A 10,935-nucleotide genomic window follows, 5' to 3' on the forward strand; every position below is an offset into this window, starting at 1 on the left:
CTTTAATAAGGATTTGTTAAGGATAGTTGAACTTCTAAAGAAGCAAACTCCTCTTTTAACATCCAGACCATGCTGCAAAGAACTCCATAAACTAGCAGATGCTTCCAGAATCTCTGGTTTCTCAGACACTTAACTCCTTTGCCTGTTCAGAACAGAAGTGTTGCTCTCCCTCTCGACTCAACATTATTACAGAGACAGTCATTTTGAGGGATGCTAATGAATGTCAGAATGGGAAAGTAGTTTTACTCTTATCTTTCTGATGCACAGTGATGATCTCAAAAAATGTATCTGCCTTCTGAATACTTATGACAGTAATCAGGGACAATGTTGGATCTAATAGCTTCTCTCCCTCCTGCAAGTGTTCACATACCGTACCTAATTAATTAACATTGTATGTTTTCTTAAACTTCCTCTCAGCAATCCCACCAATTGCTCTAATGTTACCAGGTACTGACGTCATCTTTGGATATGATCTTGCACTCTCTGAAATTAAGAGTAAAGATCCACTCGGTTTTCAGCAGTGGAGGATCAGGTCCTCCTTCATGATAGTGTCTAACTAAGACTGAGCAAATCGTTTATGCATGTTATTAGCAAGTACTTTGCAGAACTGAAACCTTAGGGTAAAATTCTCTTTGCCTCTCTCAGCCAATTTCTGCTGAAAATTGTATAACAAGTGCAAAGTGTGTGCATGAACTAATGACTCACTATGCGGATAACAGAGCAGCAATGTGGATCAGAGTGGAAAATTCCACCATTAGTGTGTTTTTATGAACATCCCAGAAGACATCTTGCACTCTTTTCTTGCGTACTCTGATTTGCTATCTGCAAAAATCCTATCAGCTGATGTTTTTCACTGAAGCATTGGAGTAATTCTTCTTTTAATCACCATGAAATAAAATACAGGTATTTCCATTATACTAGAAAAATAGATGTATGTATGGCAAAGTATTGCTAAAACTAGCTCCCTAGCCTGAAGTCTAGTCCATGTACAGAATACAGAAATGTAGAGCAATACTAGATGAGTGTGGATTCATTAACTGATGCATACAACAAGTAATTTTGAATTAGTTGAACACCTGTAGTAAAACGTGCTACATTATCAACCAAAACTTTTCTTGGACTGAAGAATCAGCTATAATGGGGTTCAGTGTGACTTGATTCAACCCCCTTGGCAACAGAGTTTAGAGTAATGCTTATAGATGCTTATCCAACTGTCAACAAGGACAACACAGAAAGAAATTCACTGAAAATATAATCTTCCTGACAGTTATTAGACAGAACAAATCAGTAGCCATGTAAATAAAAAGTTTAAAGAACATCATATTTCAAATACATACCCCCACATATGCAACATAAATGAAGAAGAGAGAGCCCATTTTCTGTGCGGTAATTTAAATTGACTTTGCAGAAGGCTTCATCAGAGCTGAAAAAAGAGATTTTACAGATGATTACTGCTTTAATCCTTTAGCACAGTTTCTTTCATTTGGAAAAAATTTAAAAGAGAAATCTCAATATAATTTATTTTGAGACACAGGGCTAAATTTATACCAGTTTACACTCTGTAAATCTAGAAATACTTTACTGATTACCAAGTGAGTAGTCCAGATTTATAGTTTTCTGAACAATCCTGCTATTCAGTCACAGTATATACATTCTAAATTCAGCTAAATTAGAAGAAAACTGAGGAAAGACTCCTTAGAAATATAAATAATCCATACAAAACCAGTTTCTTTATTGATGCAATAATAACTAAAAAATATTTTTAAAAACCTATGTATTTGTTCTAAAATGACGAGCAGGACATGCACAGAACTAGAGGCAAACAAGCCAAGTCAAAAGAATAACCAGAAAAAGCCTTTCAGAAAGTAAGTTTATGTTCCCCAAATGAGATCATAGAAACACTATACAATCAATACATGGAAACATTTATATAAAACACACAGAAGCACATCCACGGAAGGAAGGTAACCAAAGCTCATACAAAAATTTGGCAATGATTAAAGGAAAAATATTTCTAAAGCATTGTGAGGAATGAAGTAGTCTTTCTAAAAGATACATTGCATCGAATCATAGAATCGTTTAGGTTGGAAAAGACCTTTAAGATCATCAAATACAACTGTTAACCCAGCACTGACAAGCCCACCACTAAACCATGTCCCTCAGCACCACATCTACACGGCTTTGCAATACCCCCAGGGATATTTGACTCCCCATATATCCCCCAGGGATGGGGACTCCACCCCTTCCCTGGGCAGCCTGGTCCAGTGCTGGACAACCCTTTCGGTGAAGAGATTGTTCCTAATATCCAGTCTAAACCTCCCCTGGCACAACTTGAGGCCACTTCCTCTTGTCCTATGGCTTGTTACTTGGGAGAAGAGACCGACCCCACCTCTCTACACCCTCCTTTCAGGCAGTTGTAGAGAGCGATGAGGTCTCCCCTCAGCCTCCTTTTCTCCAGGCTGAACAACCCCAGGTCCCTCAGCCGCTCCCCATCAGCCTTGTGCTCCAGACCCTTCCCCAGCTCCGTTGCCCTTCTCTGGCCACGCTCCAGCCCCTCAAGGTCTCTCTTGGAGTGAGGGGCCCAACACTGAACACAGCATTCGAGGTGCGGCCTCACCAGTGCCCAGTACAGGGGCACGGTCACTGGCCTAGTCCTGCTGGCCATGCTATTGCTGATACAAGCCAGGATGCCATTGGCTTTCTTGGCCACCTGGGCACACTGCTGGCTCATGGTCAGGCGGCTGTCGACCAACACCCCCAGGTCCTTCTCTGCCTGGCAGCTTTCCAGCCACTCTTCCCCAAGCCTGCAGCGTTGCATGGGGTTGCTGTGGCCCAAGTGCAGGACCCGGCCCTGAGCCTTGTTGAACCTCACACAATTGGCCTCGGCCCATGGATCCAGCCTGTCCAGGTCCCTCTGCAGAGCCTTCCTGCCCTCCAGCAGATCAACACTCTGCCCAGCTTGGTGTCATCTGCAAACTGACTGAGGGTGCACTCCATCCCCTCGTCCAGATCATTGATGAAGATGTTAAACAGAACTGGCCCCAACACAGAGCCCTGGGGGACACCACTGGTGACCGGCCGCCAGCTGGATTTAACTCCATCCACCACCACTCTTTGGGCCCGGCCATCCAGCCAGTTCTTTACCCAGTGAAGAGGACACCCGTCCAAGCCATGAGCAGCCAGTTTCTCCAGCAGAATGCTGTGGGAAACGGTGTCAAAAGCTTTACTGAAGTCTAGATAGACAACATCCACAGCCTTCCCCTCATCCACTAGGCGGGTCCCCTTGTCACAGAAGGAGATCAGGTTGGTCAAGCAGGACCTGCCTTTCACAAACCCATGCCGACTGGGCCTGATCGCCTGCTTGTCCTGTACGTGCCGCGTGATGGCACTCAAGATGATCTGCTCCATAACCTTCCCTGGCACTGAGGTCAGACTGACAGGCCTGTAGCTCCCCGCACCCTCCTTCCGGCCCTTCTTGTAGACGGGCGTCACATTTTTGGCTGAGGATTTGCCGTTCTAATGGCACACTAAGTCCTAATAAGGTCTGTGCGTGTCTGAGACTGAGAGGACAGGAGAGGAGGGGCTGGAGCGAGGCAGGGGAGCAGCCGTGCCGTGCCGGGACTCTCACCTTTGCTCAAAACACCCATTACTAACTGTTACTTTACGGCATCAGAAGGAACATGGACCCTGTAATGTCCAACAGACTGGTACAATTTCATAGCACTGTTTTCCTCCTTTGGTTTACTGCACTGGAATGTGATATATTAAAACAGAACTTTGAAATAATTTATAGATTCTCATGTTGACTTCCCATTAACTTGTGTTTCTGGTTTTGATATAAAGAATTAAAATATTACAGTTTGTACTCACATCCTGCTAAGGAAAGGCATGTTTGCACTTAAAATTCTCAGACAACTAAATGTCACTTACATATTGTGACTCTGACAAAATGAAGCTCAATTTAATGTTTAATTTTCTTCCACATTTTTGGTACGGCGTTACATTTTTGTATAGCTTAATAATTTCATGGCGCTTTCTAGGCCACACAAGGATGAAATGAATAATTAAAACAAAGTGATTATAATTAATACATTTCTAACATAATAACTCTTAATAGTATCCATACCAAGTCTGACTCATTAAAAAAGACTTTCAGCATTTGTATTTGGTGCTCTGTTCTTCTTTAGAAAAAAAAAAGAACATACATAAAAATATTACAACCTATGTAATTTTATAATTTATTAATTTCCATTCTCTTTTTCCTGTCATACAAAACCTGTCAAAGCTCAAAAATAAAGTACTTCATAAAATAAAGCTAGAAAAGCTGGCAGTAAAGGGAATGGATAGTAACCTAAAGATGCTTCTAGTTTTACAAAGAAACACGAACAGGATCTTTATGCAAGATTGTGGACAATGCGACAGGACATCTTCAATTCACCCAGTTAAGAGAGCAGTAACCTCTTCATAGCTAGAGCGATACCCACCTCTGGTTGTAAGTCCTGCCTAAATATGCATTATAGCTTTACTTGAAAAACTCCTGGATGCCTGAAGTGTCACTTTTATTTTTTAAACAGTGAAGAGAGCTTCTGAAAAGTGTGAAGGAAAATGATCACTCTATTTTTACTTACAGATTGTTAAATGATTACCATCCTTGAACATTTTAGCTTTTGTCGTCAAGTCTCATGGGTTTCCTTTAGCACGGATTGACTTGTTACTGCTCCGTCAAACATTCTAAGTAATTATGTTTGTTGAAAATTAAATACACGTAGCAATTAATATTTTTGTGGAGAATGCCGATTTTGGTCTGCCAATAGAAGCTTAGGTTTTTTTCCATTCAGTATCAGTATAACAATGGTCATGGTTTAGCAGAAGATTTAGATTTGTATATCTATAAATCCATCCTGAGTGAGTAGCACTGTTAAACATATTTAACATGGCTACAGTTAAAAATAAGGTTTTAATACTTCCCTCTCTTTTTAAAACATAAACCTATGCAAAGTTCCCCTTCTCAGGATGGCCCCTGTTAAGCAAGGTGACACTTAGGCCTTTTCTTTCAATAAATATTTCAATAATTTATTCTTTAAATAGAATTTAAAATGCAGACAAAGCCAGAGACTTGTCTTTACTTCTGTTCTCTTAGTTAAGTCTATCCTAAAAGAAATTCTGCTTGTTCAATGTGTGTTATCATTCTAAACCAGGAATAAAAACTGTGTTTTCATATTCTTTTTCATGAAGTGTGACAAAATTCATTTGGAAATGTTAAACCACTGCATTTTGCTGGGTTTTATTTGAAAGAAACCGTTTTAACTTCCAGAATTTGAAAGTTACTTTTTGAGTTTAGTGGTTTGAGAGCTCTCAAATTGCAGTGTGACACATTATAACCCACAGAAACTGTAGTTTGGGCTCTGAGCGTGTTCTTTAGAGGGCAGGCTTCAGGACGGGGTCTCCTCCGTGCTGAGGCATCCAGTGCCACGACCAGTGCAATCCCTTAGGGTCTGGGCAGAACGAGGAGCACCCGCACTGCAGTACAGGAGGACTGCGTCTCCAGGAACGTCCGTCCACGGAAGAAAATGGTGTGTGAATTGTGTTTGTGCTGTAAAGAATTGTGCTGGTACGTAAATAATTTAGTGATTCTAACTCAAATTAAATGAATTGTAATTAAGTATTAAATACGCAATAATTAAGTATTTTCCTTGTGAGAAATTTTGACAGTTTTTTTCTCACAAAAACTAGCTTTTTGGAAAATACTTTTCCTATCAGAAAGACCACTCTGATGGAAACTCCTGACTGCCTGCTGTCAATACTGAGTGTTTTATAATGTCCGGGAACAGTGCATGATTTGAAAAGGATATGGGCCTGATAAAAATAGAGCATAGCATTTATTTATAAATGCAAAAATTGGACTTATTTTGCCAAAACTGTGTGCCTCACTGAGATCAATTCTTACATCGGTCTAGATTTTCATATGCATTCCTTAGAAGATGGGTATCACGTGTTAAGGAAGCTCATTTTTTATGTCCTAAATGTAAACTGCTTCTGTATGGAACATTTTTTTCACACATTATAGTCACATTACCTTTGTTTGGTGACAGCCCTTCACCTATCACTTCACTTTACTACTGTGGAACATGTTTTGCTCAGTAAAAACAAAATCTCATTCTTCAAATATGTTTTATCTTCGTGCAATTCTTCTCTGACATACTGTGATTAATGATAGTGATATAAGGCTCATCTATTCTTCAGGTTTTCCTTCAGGGGCAATTGAGGGAAAAATAAATTCCAGATTCTGGGAAACACGTCCTTTTAGCTAACTTGTCTTTGCTGTAACATGTTGGGTATGCATGGATGTACACAGCTTACATATCAACGCACTGCAGTGACTGCATGGTGGAATGGATTGCTTTGTTTGAAGGATGAATTCTGCAAGTCTCAAAATCACAGAATATTATCGTGCTGTAAAGTCATGTCTCCTGCTTCAATTTTTGTCTTTAGAATTACATTAAAAATTCATATTCCTAGCACTTAATGAGTAGTTAAGAATCCGGGTTTTACCATTTTAGCTATATACTTAAATTTTCCTCTTCTCTCAGAATGAAATAGAATAATAAAAAGTTTCAGTTTGTTTTCTTAATGATATTCATTTTTAATATGATTTGATTTCTTATAAACTGGCAAAATTTTAATGTTTTTGTGGGAACATATTGCAAGGAAAGTTTTATATATTAAAAGCTGTGATTAAAAGGCCTATACTGAAAATGAAAACTAGCTCAAATGACTACACTCAGGACCCAGTTTTACCTAGGTGTCCTCCTGATTCCTTTCTGAAGACATAATTGCATGTTTTAGGGAAATGAAATTCTGACTTTTTATTTTTAGGGTGGTCTTTTTAGGAAACCATTGCACTAATAGCTCTGAGATATAGGAATAGAATAGGGACAACTTTTATCCAAGAAGTGACAGGTGTCACGCTACTGATAAATTTACTTTTCACTATTGCAACTCTTGTTTTTTTTCTATGGCACTGGACAATTTACCCCTTGACCTGTGCATGGGTTCCCTAAGTGTAAAATGGGGATGCTGACAGTTTTTTCCTCTGCTAGGCTTTTGTCCTATTTATGTTCCTTTTGTCACTTTTGTCCTATTTATGTTCCAAATCTTTCAGAGCAGGGACTTTAACAGCTACTTATTTCATTTCCATCAGGCAAATTACCTTCTTTGCCTTAGCTTCCAACAACCATCCAGTTTCTCAGTCCTAACATTTTTTAATAAATGGTTTTGTTTTAATAACGGGGAAAAAACCCTATCAATCCCTCTGCTACTTCAGAGGTGAGAAGTCTTCTGAAAATAGCCACTGCTACTGTAGAAAACTTTTTCATGTAGTCAAGACTGATTTTTTACACAGGCCAGATTTGGATTTTAGATACTCACAAAATCTGACTGATTTCATTACTCATGAAATCAGCTTTTGGAACTGAAATCACTGGCTGATTCCTCAAGCCTGACTGAAAAAAAAGCCTTTCCAATGCAATGTAACCAGTATCTTCTAGAAGAACCTATCTAAGAAGAAGAGTTTGGCTGACATCTTAATGAGACTTACGTGGGGCAGTAAGATAGAGTGATAAGCTGAACTGCCAAAGGTCTGCTAACCTTAAAGTTAATTGTTTCCTTTTTCTTATGCCTAATGCAGGAATCAAGCACTTTCACCATATACTCAGTTGTCTTGCTTAACTAAAATAAAGAGTACTCTGGCTCCAATTTGTTAAGATAATTAGTTTTACTACTAAACAGGCTTAAGATGAGGCAAGTACAGAAGTACCATACTGGATCATGGCCAAAGTGGTCAGCATATTGCAGCGAAAGCCCAATGTTGTCTTCCACTTAACAGGCTCAAACAGTGATAATTATGTTAGCTGAAAGCGAGCATGATGAGTAATTTATAAGACCAGTTTGGCTTTTTTGAGCTTGTGATTTATTTCCGATTAGGATCCCCTATTTTTTCAAGTGGTTTTCCTGTCTGAAATTATTTACCTGATCATTTTCTTAAGTTATTCACAGTCAATGAGGTGGGTGTTTTCTCTATTTGAGCTTCTCAGATAATGAACATGTAAGTACGTTACTTGGGTGAACTTGGTTGTTAGCATGTGTTGTCCTGAGAAAGTGATTACAATCATGAATTTGAAATCCACTTTCAGAAGATAATCTGCTTTTGTGTTTGTTTAAAATTTGTTACTTCAGCAATATTCCTGTCTGAAGAAACACATTAGCAAAACTGAAAAGTACACAACAAAATTAGACATCCCATTAAAGCTAATTAATTTGCAAAAGTATATAGGTGTTTGTTATAAAATATTGGCATTAGTAATTAACAGCCACTAGTTTTCGTACAACGCTGTGGGACTCTGGCCCAGAACTGTAATGACATATTCCCAAAAACAGACATTAAAGAACATGCATTCCATATGTGAGATATTCATTCCATAAGAAAACACCTGAAACTGAAAATACTGTTTAATAGCAAATACTAATTTGAAAGAAATTCATAAACAGGTTTCCAGAACATTTTACCTAAAAACATGTTTCAGTTCCGCCAGCTCCTTTTCTTTGATTTGCAGGTCATCTTCTAATCGTTCTATGATTATAGCATACGATTCACTAACTTTCTTCTTCCATTCATCTAACAACAAAAAAACCCTGATTCATAAAACACTTCAAAACATATAAAAACCAGGAACTCAAATCATAACGTCCCAGTAACCAAAGCACTTGATTTTTAAACATCCAATTGTACCCTGTTTCATATATTTTCTATTAAAGTATGAAAGTTTAAAATATTACAGCTATTAAACTTTTCTTGCTGCAACCAATATAGACACATATATAGTGATTTCCTAGACAACTAATACATATGAATCCTTATCAGAAATATTTTTAACTTGAACAAGAGAAAACTTAAACCTTAGGTTGCATTTGTTAGCTCTTATTTCCTAAATCTTAGCATAGACACACAGCATAAAAAGGTAGGAAGTTTGAAGGTTTTTCTAATGAAATAGGAGTTAAATCAACATAATAATCTAAGTTAATATGATCTTATACAATTGCATAAAGAAATTTAGTTTACTAGCTTTTTGTCTTCTTTTACGGACTATATATGTGATTTGGGTTAAGCCATTCTTCTTGTAAACCAAGAACAATACAATACCTTACCCTTGAACTCAAGAGTAAATTAGCAATGAGTTATTTCCTGAAATATCATTTGCTTCTTGTAGATGGATGTACGGTATATTGCATTTAAAAAGGCAACATTAATTACCAGTGCAAGTCTGGGTTGGTCTAGATTTATAATTTCCCATTTGTCCAATATATCTTCTTTGTTTCAGCAAAGTTCTTGCAGTGATATGATTCCTTGTTCAAGAGCAGTGACAGTCCTACTGAAAAATGCTTTTGATAGTCCCTGGCTAAAAATAAACCCTGCGCCAAATGGAATGTCATGCAACAATGATACGGAGCAAAACAGGCTGTGCTGTCAACTGTAAAAAAATAGTAAAGGTACCTAATCAGCTTGCTTAAAAATCTACTGGCTATTTCAACAGAAACATTTGCTTTCACCTGCTGAACACCTAAAACGGGTGGGAAGTGGGTAATTTGGCAGCTTGCTAACAATTTTGTAGAGAAAAAGGAATTTAAGAAGCTGAATCCTAAGCATACTTGGGTCCCCAGTTTGGAGAGGCCAGAGGTGATCTCAGCTCGTAACATTAAAAGGTATCCTAGCATACGGGATGGCTGTGGAGCATCTGGGTATTTTAGTTACGAAGTGCAAATTGTGCCGTATCAGAGAGCACTGACTTTTGTGGTTTGGTAATATTTGTACATGTTGTTATGCCAAGGAAGTCTCACTGAATTAGGCTAGGAAATGAGCTGGCTGTCAGGAGTTCAGCGCGTTTACTTTGTGTTCTTCCGTGGGCACATGCAGAACCACCACAGAGATTCACCCTCCTCGCACCAACAAGCAGCAGCACCTCGGCCGGCTGAACCGGCGCTCAGGCTGCTATTGAAGGACATGAGCTGGAGGAGGCCAGGCTGGTCACCGCTGACAGGCGTACAAAGAAGGGAGGAGACTCTTGAGGTCGTTTTGCTGCTGCTCCTGCACTAGGTAGAATTTCTCCACAAATGAACGTGGACACAGCCAAGCTGCTTTGTTCATATTCCGAGCAGACCACGTACAAGACAGCTGAGGACCAGGATCTACAGAGATACGTGACTAAATCCTGTGCTCAGTCTAGTTTCTCCTGTTTGTTAGTGTTTTATCTTGGACCCAGTGTCACAGTAATGTAGTAAAACCCCCATGATCTGGCTAGCTGGAAGGCTAAACTGGGCAAACTGGGCTCTGGGTGTGCACACGCATGCAAACAAACCATGACAAAATTAACCTAGACTGCATGCCCAGATGCATTCCTGTAAGAGTCTGTGCTTGAGAACTCTGAAAGATTGGTTAAGAGCAAAATAACACTGCTTTTCACTCGCACAAACTGAACCTCCTCAGTAATCTGGGTAGCACAGATCTGCTCATCTATTGTCTACCCTTTTCATATCCATTTCCCTGTGTTTTCTATCGAATGGAACTACTTCACACATATTGTCCCAGCCAATGATGGGATTCATGCTGGTTTCTGTATGTGTCTCTTTTCCTCCTTTTATTGTTTTTTTCTTTTATGTATTTGGTATACATATACTTACATGTGTATAAATATAGACACATGTATATTTATGTATTTTTATATATATATTTATATATTTAAAGTGTGTTGATTGACCTTGGCAGCTGTTCTGTGTGTAAGTTCTTAGTCTTCTCAGTTAAGGATTTCAGGCAAGAAGATATGTAAATATAATACACATATATAAAATCTTCAACATGCTGCATCCCATTGTAAACAAACT

At 38.7% G+C, this 10,935-nt stretch overlaps 1 protein-coding gene across 1 annotated transcript in view; it reads right to left on the minus strand.

Annotated features, from left to right (window-relative positions):
• TNNI3K (TNNI3 interacting kinase) overlaps nucleotides 1–9,350 on the minus strand; it is a 97,006-nt gene extending 87,656 nt beyond the window's left edge. Inside the window, exons 1-3 of the mRNA XM_072867333.1 lie at nucleotides 9,311–9,350; nucleotides 8,566–8,674; nucleotides 1,338–1,423 (exon numbers count right to left, since the gene is read on the minus strand). Coding sequence (XP_072723434.1) covers nucleotides 1,338–1,423; nucleotides 8,566–8,674; nucleotides 9,311–9,350 — 235 coding nt within the window. The remainder of the gene's footprint in view (nucleotides 1–1,337; nucleotides 1,424–8,565; nucleotides 8,675–9,310) is intronic.
• Between the last annotated feature and the right edge of the window lie 1,585 nt (nucleotides 9,351–10,935).

The sequence above is a fragment of the Ciconia boyciana genome, chromosome 7, assembly GCF_034638445.1.
Source record: "Ciconia boyciana chromosome 7, ASM3463844v1, whole genome shotgun sequence".
In the NCBI taxonomy this organism is placed as follows: Eukaryota; Metazoa; Chordata; class Aves; order Ciconiiformes; family Ciconiidae; genus Ciconia; species Ciconia boyciana.